This window comes from Callorhinus ursinus, unplaced genomic scaffold (assembly GCF_003265705.2).
Source record: "Callorhinus ursinus isolate GAN/ISIS: 27379988/994484 unplaced genomic scaffold, GSC_fseal_2.0 scaffold57, whole genome shotgun sequence".
NCBI lineage: Eukaryota > Metazoa > Chordata > Mammalia > Carnivora > Otariidae > Callorhinus > Callorhinus ursinus.
The window spans coordinates 537,490-555,589 of record NW_027397119.1 but is presented as its reverse complement, the minus strand read 5'-3'; the positions used below and the strand labels follow the sequence as shown (position 1 = coordinate 555,589).

Below are 18,100 nucleotides of genomic sequence, written 5' to 3'. Positions count from 1 at the left end.
CAGGAGCAGATGCAGTGTCACTGCAGGGATGAAGCCACCAACGCCACCAGAATCATCCATGACAACTATGATCAGGTAACTGTAGGCAGGGGGAGACGTGGAAGATGGAGATCGGATGTGGGACCCTGATGGAGAGTGTGCCAGCCCTTCTGCCTCCTCTCCACTCAGAGTCGCTCGTTCCTTCAACAAGTGTTTATTGCTGGTCTTCCCAATTCTATGTGTCAGCAAGGAGTGTGTAGGTCTTAGCCCCTTGGCTAATTTCCTGGGCTCCCCCTCTCATGCCTCCACCATTTTCTCCTGCCCTCACATGTCAGAACTAACCTGTGTTAGATTTTGGGGGAAAGCACACACCATTTCAGATGGGTGTGACACAGAGGGAGCCAAGATCCCCAGTGAACTGTAAGTTGTTGTGCACCAAACATGTTACCTGCTAGGTGTCACTGTGGTCGGTAAGTGCCACCAGTGTTCTGTGGGGTGACCAAGAACAGTGTTTCTCACGGATACGCACATGTAGAACGCACATCTCATATAGAGGTAGAGCAGAAGCAGTGCTTCTCACATACATCCTTTGGAGACTTAGCCAAAATTAAATGCAGATTCTGGCTTAGTAGGTATGGAAGGAGGCCTGAGATTCTGCATTTCAACCACATTCCCAACAGATGCCAACGCTTTGACAAGTCAGGAGGCAGGAGTCTGTTCACAGCTCTGCTGCGTTGTGGAGAGGCTCCATAGGGTAATGTTATAACTGGCTAAGACTTGTATTGTTCTTGCCACGAACCAGCTACTATCCCAAGCACACTGCAAATATTAACACATGTCTTCCTCATAACGATGTTATGAGCCATTATCTGCATTTGATAAATTAGGAAACTGAGGGAAAAACAATTTGGGTTGCCTGTTAGAAGAATAATTTTGGGGTATGTATGCTCTGCCAATAGAACTGATGGATAAAAGGGAAAGCTCATGATGACTGGAACAAGGGGAGAGAATTGAAAACGATTGTGTAGTCTAGAAAGGCAGGTTCTTATGACGATGTGCCTGGTTTCAGCTGGAGGTCCGGGCTGCTGCCATTAAGTCTCTGGGAGAGCTTGACATCTTTCTAGCCTGGATTGACAAGAATAATCAAGGAACTTCTGCAGCCTGACGACCAGGAAGCTCACACCCCAGGGAGCAACAGCCCCGGTTGGGCTGCCTGAGGGGAGGTCCCCGTTTATATGCAGTTGAGGGTGTTTTGAAGAGACCTCTCTCCATTTTGGAATTCTCTCTTCTGGGGCTGGGGTATTGCAGGGAAAAATCTAGATTTGAACAGATCTCCGTGTGGGGCTGCAAGGCCCACTGGCTGGGCCCAGGCTGCCTGATCCCACCTGAAAGCAGCCAAATAGTCTGCCATCATTTTATAATAAATGGGTCTGTGGAAAGTTTCCTGAGGGCCATTGTGGCGGGAATGGGTGGGCTCCCCCCTAATTTATTGTGCACTTGTTTATCCCGTGTCTGTGATGCGAGCTGAGCGATGTCCTGTAGTGCATATTGTACGGACTGATTTTCCTGAATAAACTCAGTTCTCTGCCAGTTAGTGGAAGTGTCTCATTCAGCAAGGGCCAGTCAAGATGTCCTAAGTGGTGACCATTAGAAGTGAAAGGGGCCTTAAAGAATGCACAAAGGTAGGGAAACCGAGGCTCGAGAGGGATAAGAATCACTGAGTCCCAAAGCAAGTCAGAGCAGAGCAGGGCTCCACACGGGGTCCCCAAAGCCTCCACTCAGCACACTGTCCTCCACCTAATGATCCAGAAGATGGACGCAGGGCTTCTGACCGCCGGCTTCTCGACATCACTCCTCTTCTCTCTGTCTTTGTGACTTTCTCTGTCTTACTGCTCCCAACCTAGATACATCTCCGACCCTAAAGTCGTCCTCCATGGGCATATAGTTTGCGCTAGAGAGAGGGGGTTTCTGACAGAGGGATGGTTGTCCAGGTACAGAGCGGAACAGGTGCAGCTCAAGGCATGGGCTGTGCTGGACAGAGAAGTAGCTGGGCTACAGTGGAGAGAGGCCAAAATGGGCACCATCTTCTAGAAGGGCTCTCCTCACATGGTTAGCAGCAATAACAGCTGACACTTACTGAGCACCTGCCACGTGCTGGGTGCTGAGACGAGCCTTTCTCGGCACCAGCCTGCGTCAACATCTGGGCTGTAAGCGGCTGCCTGAAGCATCCTTTCTTCACTGCTACCCAAAGAAGAGATCCCACAGAGTGCGCTTTCGTGGACAGAGCAGGATCTCGGAAATCAGACACGTTGGCTCCCAGCCCGTGTGACTTGGCACAAGCTACTTAATGTCTCTGTCTCAGTGTCCTCTTCTGTAAAGGGGAGACAGTGACCCTAATCTCAAAGTGTTGCTGTGAGAGAGCATCAGGCATGGTGAAGCCCCCCTGCCCCCCGCCCAGGAGCCCTGCAGGGTGGGGGCTGCCCCGCTGGTAGAAAGAGTGCCAACCAGGAGCCAGGATCTGGCTTCAAGTCTTCTCCTGCCATGAACTGCCTGCGGCACATCACTGACTTTCTTTGGTCCTTAGCTGTCTGGAATGTGGATAATGACCCCTGTACAATCTCCTGTGTGAGCTCATTTATTTTATTTTATTTTTTAAGATTTTATTCATTTATTTGACAGAGAGAGAGAGAGAGAGAGAGCACAAGCAAGGGGAGTGGCAGGCAGAGGGAGAAGGAGAGCAGGCTTCCCGCTAAGCAGGGAGCCCGATGTGGGGCTCCATCCCAGAACCCCAGGATCATGACCTGAGCCGAAGGCAGACACCCAACCAGCTGAGCCACCCGTGTGTTTGCTCATTTAAAAGCCAGAGTCATCAAGACGGCCTAGAGAGCCCTGTGATCTGCCCACATGGCCTCCCCAGCTCTGTTTCCTCTAACCGTACCCAGACTGCGTGTTGGGGCTCACTTCGACCCAGCCATCCTGGCCTATCATCTGTGTTCCTCAAACACCCCGGGCATGCTCTCATCTTAGGGCCTTTGCACATTGTGGGCACATGTATGGGTAAACAGAGGTAGGGTTAAAAAAAAAAATCCAGTGTTACGTTCTGACGGGATTAATAGACTATTAAGAGTCTTCCTCATGATACTCCTGTGAGGTAAAGATGATTGACCAACCCAATTCTACAGATGAAGAGATCTAAAGCTTGGCGAGGTTCCACACATACCTAGGGTCATGGAACTGGTTGTGGAACTGGGATTCAAACTCAGGGCGTCCTACTCCAAAACCAGGACCCTCAGTCACGACGGAACGCTGCCTTCAGATTGTGCACGCATGGCGGGAGGCAGGGAAGGCGCTTTCCCAGAGTCATGAGCTGTACCTGCCTAGCGGAAGAAGTGGTACAGGAGGAGGAGATGGGGTAGGAGGGGGAGAAAGAACTAGGGAAGGAGAAGATGTCTCTCCCTCTCTTTCCTTCTATATCTCTTGTCTGCGTGTTTCATTTGTCCCTTTCAATTGTGCACCTGTACTTTCTTTTCTTCCAGACTTGAAGAATGTCTCCTGACCTCTTTTGTAGCCCACAGGGAGCCTGGAACAGAGTTACGTTTTTGGTTTTGGCCTTGTTATTGTTTTTTGTTTGTTTGTTTGTCTGTTTGTTTTCTGCTTTCATAGAGCTGGTGCTTAATACATGCCTGCCGAGGAACCAAGTATAAAATTTTCCCCCAAACCATCCCTTCTGAGTCCTCTACAAGCCCCTAGACACGCTTGCAAACCTAGGGTTGGCCTTCCACTGCTAAGGTGTCAAGGGAGGGACCTCACAGCAGGTGGCAGGACCACGGCAGGCACCTTACATATATGATCTCGCTCGAGTCCCAGAGGAGCCGAGGTCGGAGGTCTTACCCTAAGTGAGCAGTGAAAGCGGCTGAGGCTCAGGAAGGTGGGAGACTTGCCCCAAATCACATGGCTAAGGGACGGCAGATGTAGACAGTAAATCCAGGTCCCATCTTCCCGGCTCCAGCGTTCCCTCCCCTTGCTGCTGCGGGAGTTCACTTTATTTTGGCCAAGACTATATAATCCAGGGCCTAGATTACTATGCTGGACGAAAGCAATGCAGATCATTAAACCCAGATGCACAAAAAAGGACCTGGGGTTACTAGCAACAATCCTGCAAAGTTGCACACTAATTAATGGGCCAACACAGAGCAAAGAAGCAGAAGCCAACTTCTGAATGTGTCACATGATGTTCCTGGTCCAGCTGGCAGTCTGGGCTCCTCCTGGAGAACACTCTCTCCTCCTCCCATCTTCCAGAGCAAATCACTGACAGCCAGGCATGCTTAGGGCAACAGTCTTTTAGAACTGTGGTCTTGCCCGAAAGATTGGCCGAGAGGATAAAAGAATAGGCTTTTGTGTGAAATCCTGCTCCTGCCCTTACTGTATAACGTCGGGCAATCTACTTAATCTGAGCCTCAGTTTCCCTATCAGTACAAATGCAGGAGAGAGCTGCCTCGTGGAATCTTTATGAGGATTCAGGACATCATCTATAGTAGATGTGTATAGTAGATGTATAGTAGGTGCCCATTAAAAATGATGGTTGCTCCTACTGATTCTCACCTTTTCTAATCTTATTTCCCATAAAACACCACCATTTCAGGAAAGGCTTCCTCAAACATGCTTTTTACACTGGCAAGTGAGATAAGGCAAAAGGCACTGGCCTCCTGCACCCCAGGAGGCTGTCAGCTGAGTTCCTGAGAGGGAACTTGGAGTTTCAGTGCAACCAGCCAGGCTCTGGCTGTCTTCCTGAATCTCTCTGCTACTCAGACACCCTGCTACACTCATCCTTCCTCAGTCACAGACTCATCCCAGTGCGGGGTCCCTCCCTCGACCTGGCTGGACCTTACTTCATTCATGCCAGCACAATCCCCGGTACCTGCAGATCACAGGCTGTCTCCCAGGCAGCTGGGAATGAATGCCTGACCAGGGGCAGGCAGAACAAACTCATTTCTGGAGGTAGGTTCGGGGACCAGCATATCCCATTTGGCCAAGGAGTTTGGGGGAGGATAACTTCTTAAAAAGCTGCTATGAGTGAGCTCTAGAGCATTCTAGAGATAGTCTCTACTTCCAGTTCTGTTTCTGAGAGCCACTTGGTTAGTCCAGTCTCAGACCTCTGCCATGGAGCCCCCATCCGTAGATTAGAGTGTCGTAAAAGAGGCCTCCTCTATTGCAGGAACAAGGCTTGATCCAGGCACGGGGCCCCAGAGAGGGTTCAGAATCCAGCATTTACCATGAGGTCCGTTTGCCCCAGCATGCCCCAAGTCTGGATACCTCTGGTCACTTTCTTAGGTACTAAGAAGACTCTGTGCCTCAGTTTCCTTACTTGGAAAATGAAAAGAATCGTCATACCTACCTCATGGGTTGCCTGAAGATAAAATGAGTTAATATTTTATGAAGTATTCAGTGCCTCACATTCAGTAAGTGCTCCAAACAACAAAAGAGCCTCTGGTCACCCTCCATTGCTGTCCCATCTCTGCCCTAGCCTAGGCTGAACTTGCTAAGAACCATAGTTCCACCCCAGGGACAGAAAGCAGTCTTCCTCTTGCTCCTTCCTCTCCACCCCCACGCTACCCCCATTTGTGTTCCCTGGGACCTAGAGCAGTTTTCCAGTGTTTGACAAGTCAGAGATCCATTAGTGTCCATCTCCTCTTTCCCAGACTGTGCTCCTCGCGGATGGCGACATTGTGAATGGCTGCGCTCAGTATATAAATAGGCCTCGAATAAATTAATACCTACGTGAGGCAAAGCCAATCCCAGCTGTGTGAGCAGCTCCCTCTCGCAGGAAACATGTAGCTTGGCTTTTTGGCTGTCTGACATGCGTTGTCCTCCATGGATACATCTGTTTTGTATCCCTGTTTCTAGCCTAGAACAAGGAATCAGTTTTCCCCTCTGTCTGGCCTCCCTGGCTTTGGTTTTGATTTTGCCCCCGGTTGTTGTCTTATGGTCTTCAAGTCCACATCCTGAAGCCTGAAGGCCAGTGCCTCCCATCCCTCTCCTGGGCCAGCCGGCCCTTTGGGCGTCTTGCTAACCTAGGTCCCTGCTTACTTGCGAGCAGCATGGTCCCGAGTATGCCCGCTAAGGCACGTTGTCTGCTCTGACAAGGCCAGCAGCAGCCCCTTCCGTCTTGGGCAGGGAGTTCTCAGTTTTTTCGGGCCAGCAGCTCTGTGAGTGGGGAGAAAGAACTCAAGAAGTACTGGCTTGACTTCTTCCTCACCTCCTCAGTGTCTCTAACACATCCACACCTAGCCCAGGAAGGGTGCAGTGCAACTCTAGAGGAGGTGCCCCTGAGGCAGAGTGCAGACGACACTCCCTGGCGGTGACCTCTTGGAGGACGGTGCTGAGGCAATAGGATTATGCCTGGAGAGCTAGAAATGATGTCTGAGGAGACGGTGGTTGGATGTCAGAGAGCTTAGTCTCTGTGGGGAACCGGTGCCTGAAAAAGGGCTTTGAATCTAGTTAGGGAAATGAATCGGTAAGCGAGTCAGCTGAGCTCCTGTGTGATGTGTGCAATGTTGACCTAAGCATCACCAAAGGAAACTGGTCATTGGTTCTTAGAAATGGAAGATTTCAGAGGGCCGCTTCCTCAGACGGATGTTTACCATTCATGGCATTGACCCTTTTCAACCTTCTTCAATACCTGACCCCCTACTCCACCCAACACCCACAGGGGCGTCCTCCCTCAGGTACAGAAGCACCTTCTGCATCAGGAACTTTGTTCTAGCCATCCCACTGAAAGGAGCAAGGGCCCTTCTGCTCCTGCCACAGCCTCTCCATCCCCAAACCTCAGAAAATCATTAGTTCTTCAAAGCCTTGCTCAAACCGGACTCTCTCCAAGAAACCAACTCAGATAAGAAATAATCTCCACACACCCCCCAACCCTCAGTGCCCATGATGAGCACAGACTCTGATTTTTCTAGGAATGTCCTGATAACAATCTCTCCCACCATCTTTACAAATAACCCCCTTCCTCTCCCACTTCCTGTCACAATTGGGAAAGTGTGATTGGCATACCTATGCGTCTTTGTGCCTGCCATTAGAGCCAGGGATCTCAACCTTCTGTGTGCTCTGGACCTCCTTGGCACACAGCAAAGCCTACGGACCCTACTCAGAATAATGTTTCTAAATACATAAAATAAAATATAAAGGATTACAAAAGAAATCACTTATATTAAAATACAACTATCAAAATATAGAATAACAGTAGGTTATATATAATGAATGTGCTTCTTTATTAATGCATTAACAAGATCTAGCAGCAGACAGACCTACAAACTACTAACAGTTCTAAGTAATGATGAGTATAAATGATATTTTGAAGTGTCTGAAACAACTGTAATGTGATACAAAAACATTTGTGATTTCTATCAGTGACAAAGTCACAGGTATTGCTAATACTTTTGTGGTTTGTATTTGTTTCCTATTCTCATAACCAAAGAAAATACTAAATTTTGATTAGAGGTTAGGGAAAAGATGTGTTATTTTTCCACCCACCTTCTCCCAGATTAATATCTCCCACATTAGAGGCTCTGTTTCCCTACAATGCTCTGAATCCCACAAGAGGTCCCAAGAAACCAATCTTTTCACTTGGATGCTCTGGGGTCATCCAGCTCAGTGCCCACACATGGGAGTCTCCATGCTTGTTTGTGGAATTAAAAGGCAAAGAATTAAGTTCATCCCTATTCTTCTAGTTGAGGAAACTTAATTCAAGGCCATGTCTGGATTTTTGTTCCCAGATTCCACGTCCAGGGGAGGGTTTTCCCAGTGGTTCCCACTTTGCAGGCAGAGGTTGGGAGGAATTAACCAACTCTGGGTTCAGCTATGTCAGAGGAAATCTCAAGAGAAAGGGTGGCAGCAAGTCAAGTTGGTTAAACAGAGCATGATAGAAAGACGCAGGAAAAGGAAATGATGTCACCCTTTTTATAGGCTTTGAGGACAGGGAACTGAAAATGTATGCTTCAGATAGCGTCAGCTGCTCCGCCCACCCCCACCCTGCAGAGGGGTAGCGGGGGAGGTACCAGAGGCTGCAGGCTGGGCAAAGCTCCACACTGTAGGCCTGGGAGTAAGAACAGTCTCTACTTGCCCACCCAGGGAGCTGAAGATCTTCCTTCAGCCGAACCTGAACACCCAAGTGTTTCCCCCCAAGGTGATGCAACTGGGCAGGAAGCCCACGTGCCAGCTAACTGTGACGTTGGTGTAGACAGGGAAAACCCTGAGCTGCAAACTCAGGACTTGCCTTGGGAAAAAAGGAGTGGCTGGGTTTTGTTCTTGGTTTCTAGAAAATTGTTTCCTGCCCAAAAATGGCTTGGTTAGGAAGCTGAATTTATTTCATAAGAAGGGATTCTTCTTTTATCTCCTCTGCCCAACTCACCTTTACAATTACACTGGCACTGATTATTTGCTGACTCTCAGTTTTAAAACCCTATTTCCTAGAGTTAGCTTGATGTGCTCATGAAATGTGCCCCCCATTTCTTCACCACAGCCTCATCATCCGCCAAGTGTTTTATTTGATCACTAACAATGTGCCAAGCACTCTGCTGCCCTCGAGGATCTCATGGTTAGTACAGTTACTAACACATCTCTTTTCCCACTCTAAGACCCTCCACGGCTCCTTACTGCTTTGGGGAGGGCAGGGGGTAAGGACAAAGAATCACAGAAACAAAGGCCAGAAATGAAAAGGACTTGAATCATTTAATTAATTTCCCCAAAATTTACAGATGAGGAAACTGAGATCCAGAGAAGGGAAGTGATTTCCCCAAGACCACACAGCGAGCTGCAGGTAAAGCTAGAGCTAGACACTCTCTTTCTAGACTCCTAGTCCAAGATCACATTCCTTGGCATGATAACCTTGAGGATAAAGCCATATTTCCAACTTGATCTCCCATTGCCCCTCTACACAAAATCCAGCTCCAGCCAGCTAGGCCATTTGCTAGTCCTCACACACGTTGTGAGCTTTGTTGCCCTAGTCATCTCTGTCCTGAAAGCCCTGCGTTGGACTCCACTCCTCCCTGTCTTAACTGCTTCAAGTAGATTTTCTAGTTCGCTTATCCAATCACATTGCTCCTTGCTGAAAGCCTTCATAACTCCTTGCTTTTGGATAAAATCCAAATTCCTTAATATGACCAATATAACTTCTGACCTCAAACCAGCCTATCTTTTACCCTCACCTCCCCGTCCTCCTAGCTCTCTCTGATTTCAGGCCATTCGGTAATGACTAATTGCTTTATATGTCTCTATTTTTGGGTTCAGCCAAGCCTGCGATCCTGTGGCAGGATATAACATAAAGAAGACATGATTTTAAATAAGTATGTTCATTCAATAGTTATCAAATATTAACTGAGCACCTACCAGGAGTCATTGAGTGTTGGGACCACAAAGGTGAACACGGCGCTCTCAGGCTAGTGAGATATCTAGATATGCGACCAAAAAAACGACAGTTAACTGTGATAAGTAAGAAAGAAGTATTTGCAAGGTAGAGTGGAGGTCCACAGTTGGGAGGGACCAATTTTGCCCTGGGAAATGGGGGTGGAGAGAGAGAGAGAGAGAGAGAAAGAGAGAGAGAGGTTAGGGTGAGGCAGGGGCAGTTTTGTAGAGGAGGAGAGTTGAATTGGTATCTGTACAGAGAGTGGAATGGGATGTATTCAATGGATTTTAAGAGAAGAAAGTACTTCAATGTAGAAAAAGGAGAGACTCAATTATTAAAGTAGAATCAGGATTGCACATGAATAAGTTTAGTTAATCACTACACGTACCTTCAAACACAGCAATGGCATTCTTCTTGCTTAAAGGAAAGGAACTCACCGGCAAGAGAACAGCCTATACTATCTGAAGGTTGTGACTTTAAGTATTCTTGTCAAACCATGTTTCTCATTACTTTAATCACAGTTCTGGATGATCATGAGAAATGGTCTACCTAGCAGCAATAATGAAAAAACAGGCATGAGCTCAAGAGATATTTAGATTAGATATTCACACATATTCTCAACATTTATCAAGCATTACAATGAAAAGTTATGGTCTTCACTTTAGGGAGACATTAAAAGACATTAAAAAGAACACTCTGACCCAAAAGGTAGAAGAGCAAGGAATCATAGTGACATTAAATATCAGAATTGAGATGGTTCTTATACGTTACCTATTCTATTGCTCTCATTTGTATGTAAACTGATATGTTAACAGATATGTAAACTGAAATCCAGAAAAATGAAATCATATGGGAAAGTCATCCTGTAAACCATGGAATCCCTGAACTCAAATACAGGACCCCAAAGTCTTAGGTATTAAGAGCTGAAAAGGAATATATTATAATCTCTACCATCTTGAGAGTTTTCAAAGCATTGTACATGTTAATTCCGGGTGTTTTGATTTAATCTTACGCGGAAGTGTCCCACTTGTTGGATTAGTCCCTGTCTAAGAAAATTTTTCAGTGTCATTAGGGAGAAAAGGCTAAGGCATATGAAACAGAGGGCAACATTAGACTCTCTTAAATGCCAAAGAAAAATCTGCAATTGGAAGTCAGAGAAGCGAGGGATTCGAGTGGCCCAGAATAGCTCAAGAAGAAAGAATTGGGGTCCATTCTTTAATGATGAATGGAGGGAAAGCAGGGTGGCTATTGCTGGAGAGAAATGTTGGAAATAACAAAAGCCAAGGAGAAACAGCAGGAGCTAGCCCAGTGTCTGGGTTGGAGAGAAACCTGGTTAAAGAGAACTGGACTTAAAGGAGGGGGTGGGACGCCTGGCTGGCTCAGTTGGTAGTGCAAGAGACTCTTTATTTCAGGGCTGTGAGTCCCAGTGAGTAACGGACAGGTGGGGCTAGGTAGGGAGAGATAGATATGGGGCTATGTGATCAGGCTCACAGAAGTCCCCAAAATGTGGAGGTTTGGGAAAACCAGTGATAAGGAAACAAAACGGACCATCCTGCCCTAAGTGTGTGGGGTGAGTGTCTTTTTTTTATAACAGTCACCTGTGACCAAGAAAGAATAACGAGACCCTAAAAAGAAGTAAGCCATTAAAAATGTTATCACCAGTCCTTACTCAAGCCAAGACATCACAAGAATGGTAAGGGCACAAGCTCCCTGGTCAGTTCTAAATTAAAGACTGTCAGGGGAGGCCCTTGCTGGCAACCCTTTTGGAACCCCTCTCACTCTTGAGAGCTTTTTCTGTATCTTCACTTAATAAAACTCTATTGCTTTACTCATTCTCCTTTGTCCTCGAGATTCATTCTTCCACTCTGGGAGACAAGAACCTTGCTCTCCCGCTTCACCAGCACCACATTGGGTGTGCAGATTACTTAAAAGCTTAAAAAATAAAAATTAGAAGAATAAAGAAGGGGACAAAATCACCTCTTGGAATTCTCTCCCAGTTCTGTAATTCAGCGATCTTTCCGGTCCTGATTACCATTTTGCCTTCCTTCTGGAAGGGAGGGGGAAAAAGAGGCACATCTTTTATCTAAAAACTATACCCAGTCGTCTCCCAAGAAGGCTTCTTTAGGAGGAAGGTGTTGAGGTAACACAGCCAGCACTTAATCTGCCTTAGGATGGGAGGAAGTGCAATGCCACCAGAGAAATTCCAAGGGAGTTTCAGACCTCACCTGCAGGAGCTCACCTTTATGTGACATATATAAGTAACTGGAAGCCTCTTGGCTTGAGGCAGACTCCTAGGAGACCACAGGCAACAGCCTTTCCTGAACTCAGGTAAGAGAACTCCCTTTCCCTACACCATTCACACAGTTCTGGGGATCAGGCTGGTTCTCCCAATCATTTATCCAAGTATGTTCAGGGCCACATCTAAAGGAGCCCTTTCCAATAGGACAAAATATCCTAAGGATAGAGAATTGTCATGTTTATCTTCTCATGCCAGTACTTGCACAATATTTAAGATGGTGTTCAATAAATGCTAATCAAATTGTTGAATTTAACCTATATTTACTATACACCCCCTATGCTCAAGGCAACAAACAACATTCTTTTTTTTTTAATGAATTGATTACTCACTATATTTTAGATGTATAAACCATGCATTGGTTTCTGTAAATGTCAAAGCAAGTTTCTGGGGTAAGAATTATTACCACCATTTGGGGGGGCTAAGAAAACAAAACTAAAAGAGGCCCAGGGTCACGTAGCTGTAGGGTGACTAAAGCATTCAGGTCTACCTGTGACTTCCCCAGTTTTGAGACTGAAAGTCTTGTGTCCTGGGATACCCCTCAGTCCTGGGCAAACTGGGACCACCTACTTTGATGGGAACCTGTAGCCAGTATGTCTCAGCATGGCACTGTCAGATTCTGTCTTTGTTTAAAATGTTGCTATGTTGTTCATCATGGATTTTTTTCATTAATTCTGATGTTGCATTAAATTGTTACTTATCTTGATTATTGAGACTTTTGGTGCCCCCTTAAATTTTGTGCTCGAGGTGAGTGTTTTGTTCTCCTCACCCTAATCCCAGCCCGTTATAATTTATCTTAAAACTCAGCAGTTTGGGGATAGGAGGAGCCTATCCCAAGAAGAAATGAGTTCCCTTCCTGCCTTTCTTCTCCTTTTTGGGGGGGCCTGGGCAGAGCCAGGAGGTGCAGAGTCAGGAAAGAGCACCCTCCTGCATTCCTCTCAGATGTGCCTGACTATAGCCTTCCTGTAGAGGGTGCTGTGGAGCTCAGACGCCTCAGGAGGGAGAAGTGTTAGGTGTAACTGGGCTAATTGCCCATCAGATCTTGACTTTCCCTGGCAGTAGGACTGTTATGAAATCATTGACTTTCTATTTGCCTTTGAGCCTGAAATAAATCTATTATCCCCAAATAACCAACCTGATCCCAGACAAATACCAAAGAGCTAACCTCTTCTGCCCTGGGGGGTGGCCATAAAATCCACAGACAATTTTCCCCACGTGTTTTTGGTGGCTCAGCAACAGCTTCTGTGAGATTCTGTTTCCCTGCAGGTCCCCCTCAGGCTTAAAGGGACCAGAAGAGTGAGCTACAACGGCATTCTGGAAGGGAAGACTGTATACGTCAATTCGCCAAAACAAGTTTTAACATTTTCCCTGAAATGTAATCCTCTGTCTACTCACTGCAAGGGCCTGCTGCTCCAGGCCTTACCTGCTGGGCAATGACGATGGGGCTGGGATGGGGACAGAATAAAGGAGTCAGGACCTGTAGCACCAACTCACACTCAGACCCTGAACAAACACCCAGAGTCTTTTCTTCCAGGAGGCTCAGCAGCTTTTCTTAGTAAGTTAGATGAAAGGGCCAGACTGTCCAAAGCCAGACAAAGCTATTGAGTTTCACCAGGGGACACCTGGGGAAGGCATGTCCCTGGTGACTGAATTGGCTTCTTAAGACATGATGTTGGGAAAACCAGTAAGTAGTTCTCTTTCCTTTGAATTCCTAGCTCCTTTGGTCTTCAGATTCTGGCACAAGATGAAAGCCTCTGGTCTTCCCATCTGCCTTCTCTCTGCTGCATTTAATCTCTTCTGGACACCTTCTGCTGGGCTGAAGACACTCCATTTGGGAAGCTGTGTGATCAACACAAACCTTCAGGAAATGCGAAGTGGATTTTCTGAGATACGAGACAGTGTGGTAAGTGAGGGAGGCAACCCCTCCCTGTTCTAGTAGCTGTCTCTCTTCTTCTCTACTTGTCTTTCTCTGTCCTCTGGCAGCCCCGCAGTGCGATCACAAAAAGAGATAGGCTGGGGACTCCTTACCAGGGAGGACATGTTCCTAAGAAACAGCTGTAGTTCACAATTTAAGAGTGTTTTGGAAAGGGACACTGTCTGCTGGGCTGTGTGGCAGGGAGAGGATGAGAGGTCTTGATGTCCAAGACCTGGCAGTCATCAGTGACCTGTCCTTTCTTGTCTTGTCTTCTTCCATTTAGCAAGCCAAAGATGAAATCATTGATATCAGAATCTTGAGGAAAACTGAGTCTTTGCAAGACACAAAGGTATGTACTTGGTCCATAAAGTCCTGAAAGGAAATAGAAATTGAAGGCATCTCCATCACCCTGGGTCTTGTCCCTGGATGCTCTTCCCCCGCCAACATACTAGTCTTCTTTGTAGCCTGCAGATCAGTGCTGCCTGCTCCGCCATGTACTGAGACTCTACCTGGACAAGGTATTCAAAAACTATCAGACTCCTGACCAGCATATCCTCCGGAAGACCAGCAGTCTTGCCAACTCTTTTCTTACCATCAAGAAGGACCTCCGGCTCTGTGTGAGTAAAGGTCTTGGGTAAAAGGATCCATTGCTGCACATAACTTCAATGACTTAGCAACCAAGTTCTTTCTTACTCCCCTTTAATGGATAGAAAAACTGAGTCCAAAATTTCTCAAAATCTGTGTTGTGCCATGTGACTAGGTATTAAGAACTCAGTTTTACTGACTTTTGGGTATATGCTCCATGCAAAAAGTCTAAATAGCTACAAAATGCTATTTAATATTCAGGAAAATTATCTATTATCCATGAAATTGCACTTTTTCTGTAGGTGAAAGATCCTACAATATATTAGTGTATCCTGTGTCCAGGCAGCCACTCAGCAAGCCATTGGACTCAATATCAAGATAAGGTCTGAATAGGACTTGGGGATCAAACAGAGAGCTCCATACTTGAGCTTATAAAGCTGGCCTCTTCTTCTAGCTGATGATTAGTTTTCTGATCCCCAATGATGAGGTCTGAAAAGACTTTTCTATAAGAATGGAGTATGTGCAAGAATGTAGGTGAAAGAGTAGAATTCCCTTTATTTCACAGTAGTGGCAAGGGCAGAAAATCAGAATCTTTAATAAAATCTATTATTCTGTGGCATTCTTTTCAGCATGCCCATATGACATGCCTTTGTGGAGAGGAAGCAATGGAGAAATACAGCCAGATTCTGAGTCACTTTGAAGAGGTATATGCAATTTTGGCCTTGGTTGGGATGGGTGTGTTTTTTAGAACTGAGATCACAGATGGATGGGATGGATATTCATACTGGTAGAAATCCTGTAGCCCTCAGTTAACCCTCTGAAGTCATGTGGACCACCCCTCTGCTTTAACCCAGGGGACACCCATCCAGGCTCTAGACGGGTGCTGTCTCTGGAAGATGCTCTGGGATTCAAGAGGAAATGGCCCTAATTCCAAGTCACTCCAGAGATATCTGGATCTTCCAGCTGTACAAATAAGAGGCAATAGTTTTCCAACATTCACACACTTATACATACCCTCAAAAACATGCCATGTTGTTTCTCATCTTGGTGCCTTTGCACATCTGCCGGGAAGGCCTGGAGTCTACTCCTCACTGACTAATTCCTACTCATCCTTTGAGACTCATCCTAGGCATCACCTCCAGGAAGGTACTGACTACTCTACCAAAGTTAGGTGCCTCTCCTGTGATTCCCATGGGGGCTCCATCCTCTATCCACCACACTACATTTTAGTTGTCTGCTTCTGTCTCCCTCACTTGCCTGAATTCCCTCTCAGCAAGGATTGTGCCATTCATCTCTGCATCCCTAGGCAGCCCAATGCTTAACACAATAAATATTCGTTCAGTTGAAGTTGCACAGTAGGCAACCCTTACACACACACACACACACACACACACACACACACACACACACACCTTTCTTAAAAACAAAATAAAACAAAACAAAACAAAACAGCCTAATTACTTTGATCTCTGTGATTCAAGAGGCTTGGGTTGTAGTCCAAATTCTGCCACCCCCTAGGCTTCAGTTTCCCTATGTACTGGACTCCATGATTTTCCTTCCTCTTGTGAGATCTCGAGATTCCACAACTTCTTTCAAGCTCTCCACCTTGAAAAGAATACTATGCTTACAATCCCCTGCAGACCTCCCAATGAAAGGAGAGAATTAACCTGGGAGTGCATATTGTCTCTTTATGAGGTGCTCACCACAGAAGTTGTGTCTTTCAGCTTACACCTCAGGCAGCAGTGGTGAAGGCTTTGGGAGAGCTCGACATCCTCCTGCAATGGATGGAGGAGATGAAATAGGAGGAGAGTGATGACCTTACTGGCAGTAGTGCTGGCTGAGAGTCCCATCCTTGGTACCGGCGGAGGCATGACCCCAAACCACCATCTCGCTGCTATATAATTTAGTGCTGGTCACCATGTATATTATTTATTTATTATTTGCTTCCTTATTGTGGTTGTCTCCATGCGTTCCCACTCTTAATCTAGCCCATGGTTTTATAAGATTTTGGTAATATCTTTTCTACTGTTGGGTGTATTTATTAGTTAATGTATTTATTTATTTTTGCTATTTAACTTATTTATTTTTGTTTGTGAAGACAAGACTTATTAAAAAATTCACAGATGATATTTATAACCCGACTACAGGTTTTCATGCAGGTTTTCATAAAATAAACAAACCCTCTAAATTCTAGAGGGTTGGCTAGGGGTGTTATTCATTTTATTAAATTAAGGACACATTTACTGACTGCCAAGACTCTGTGAGATATTTAAAAGTGAACTAATGGCTAGTAAGTGTGGGTTGTGAAAGGAGTTCTGATGTGAAATTGCAGACTTATCTTACAATTATTGACCATCCCCACTCAACTCCCCAACCCCATACTTGCTATGGAATCCTGTATGGCCAAAATGTATTTCTACAAATAAAGTTTTCTTTGCATAATGTCTTCGTGGAGTTTGGAAATGCTTCAGGAGCAAAAACAATGGTAAGGAGACCTTGAATCTCTTATTACCTAGGGACTTCTTGCTCTTTTGGGGAAGAAAGAGGCCAGTGGGAACGTGGGCCTTCTTTCTCTTACTGAATGTATTCCCAGCTCTATGTCTTAATTGTCTCGCATCTCTGATCCCACAACTCTGCCCTCTACATAAAGGGGCTGTGACCAAGTGAAGGGCTTCAGTCTGCTTTCACCTTGTTGGCTTTGAGCACTGTCCTCTCTGTGCCTGGTTTTCTTTCTCATTTTAGGTTCTCATATTTTGCAATGAGAGTCTTGATTGCAACACAAATTACAGTGGGCAGAAGGCTCTATTATAAGGGTTAAGAACACACAGATGTAAAGTGTAGTTACTGAGCCTTGTCCATGTTAGCGCATGAACACTATCTTGAGGCTCTTCTGCTTTGTATTCTGGCCAGCCCCAGGGTCTAGGTTGTTTCTGGATCAAGTCTTTGTCTTTGTGACCAACTACTAAGTCAGTGTTCTCTAATCAGACCCCTTACATGTTGAGCTTCTCTGAGCTCTTCTGGCACTGGCTGTTTGCCTCCTTCCTCCCCACCTCACTCTGAACTGCCCCTCAGCTTAGCAGTTTAGTTTTCCCAATTTCATGAACAGCAGACTAACGCTGATGTCCCGGCTCCCAAAGCCAGCTCCCCTCACGGCCTCTGGCTTCTGCTCTCAGCCCTCAGCTTGGGCCTTGATGAAATTTAAATAACTTTATTAATTTCTCTTCTCATTATACAAGTAACAACTGCCCAAGAGAGAAAGTTTGGAAAATACAGAGAAACATAAGGAAGAAAATTTAGATCACCTATTATCCACTCTTAGACATTTAGGTGTATTTTTCCCAGATCTTTTTTCTTGGATTCAAATCATGACTCAACCCTCATTACCTGAGTGATTTGGGCTGTAAAACTTAACCTTCTTGGAATTCAGTTTCTCCCTCTGGAAAACAGGATGATAATATCTACCTTTCGGGGTGATGGAAGACATGGTTTTTTATGTTCCTTTGAAAACAAGACACCTTCTGCTTTCATACTGCACATAATTATCACCTATTTGCTATTGGGTTTTTACTCCATCTCACCTGTCTCCTATCACACTTTCCAGTTGCATGTATCCTGGTTTTCTATGACCAATCTGACAAATAACTTAGCTTCAACTCTCAAGGAATAGTTGAGGAGGCAACTTCACTGAACTCGGTGTTAAAATTAGAACAACCACCTCCAAGAGACATTGGATAGCAAGGAGGAAGCTGGTTTTACCTGCCAAGGGTGTGAGTCTTCCAGATGGGTGCGTCACAGTTTCACCCCACAGCCAAGGATGAAATTCCTCCGTTTGTTTCCTGGGAAACGTTTCTGACTCTTCTGGAAGTCTGGGCCATGGGAAGCTTGGGTCTTTTGGGACTATACATTACCATGTTAGCAATGA

At 45.9% G+C, this 18,100-nt stretch overlaps 2 protein-coding genes across 5 annotated transcripts in view; both read left to right on the top strand.

Moving 5' to 3' along the window:
- IL19 (interleukin 19) overlaps window positions 1-1,569 on the top strand; it is an 88,954-nt gene extending 87,385 nt beyond the window's left edge. Inside the window, exons 9-10 of the mRNA XM_073884454.1 lie at window positions 1-75; window positions 1,049-1,569. Coding sequence (XP_073740555.1) covers window positions 1-75; window positions 1,049-1,144 — 171 coding nt within the window. The 3' untranslated portion in view covers window positions 1,145-1,569. The remainder of the gene's footprint in view (window positions 76-1,048) is intronic.
- Window positions 4-16,620, top strand: IL20 (interleukin 20). Of its 4 annotated transcripts, none has more exons than XM_025855117.2 (7): window positions 4-81; window positions 9,268-11,710; window positions 12,945-13,581; window positions 13,877-13,942; window positions 14,058-14,210; window positions 14,808-14,882; window positions 15,903-16,620. In XM_025855117.2, exons 3-7 carry the CDS (start codon window positions 13,345-13,347, stop codon window positions 15,978-15,980), a joined length of 609 nt encoding a protein of 202 aa, XP_025710902.1. In that variant the 5' UTR covers window positions 4-81; window positions 9,268-11,710; window positions 12,945-13,344; the 3' UTR covers window positions 15,981-16,620. The 4 variants fall into 4 exon arrangements, with proteins under 4 accessions (XP_025710902.1, XP_025710904.1, XP_025710903.1 ...); XM_025855119.2 differs by having other exon boundaries at window positions 9,268-13,053; window positions 13,394-13,581; XM_025855118.2 differs by having other exon boundaries at window positions 9,268-13,233; window positions 13,394-13,581.
- Window positions 16,621-18,100: the final 1,480 nt, after the last annotated feature.

Coding starts and splice junctions, on each gene's coding strand:
- IL20 (XM_025855117.2), top strand. CDS start 13,345: ATGATGTTGGGAAAACCAGTAAGTAGTTCTCTTTCCTTTGAATTCCTA. Junction 14,211..14,807: donor AGAAGGACCTCCGGCTCTGT/GTGAGTAAAGGT, acceptor CATTCTTTTCAG/CATGCCCATATGACATGCCT. Junction 14,883..15,902: donor TTCTGAGTCACTTTGAAGAG/GTATATGCAATT, acceptor TGTGTCTTTCAG/CTTACACCTCAGGCAGCAGT.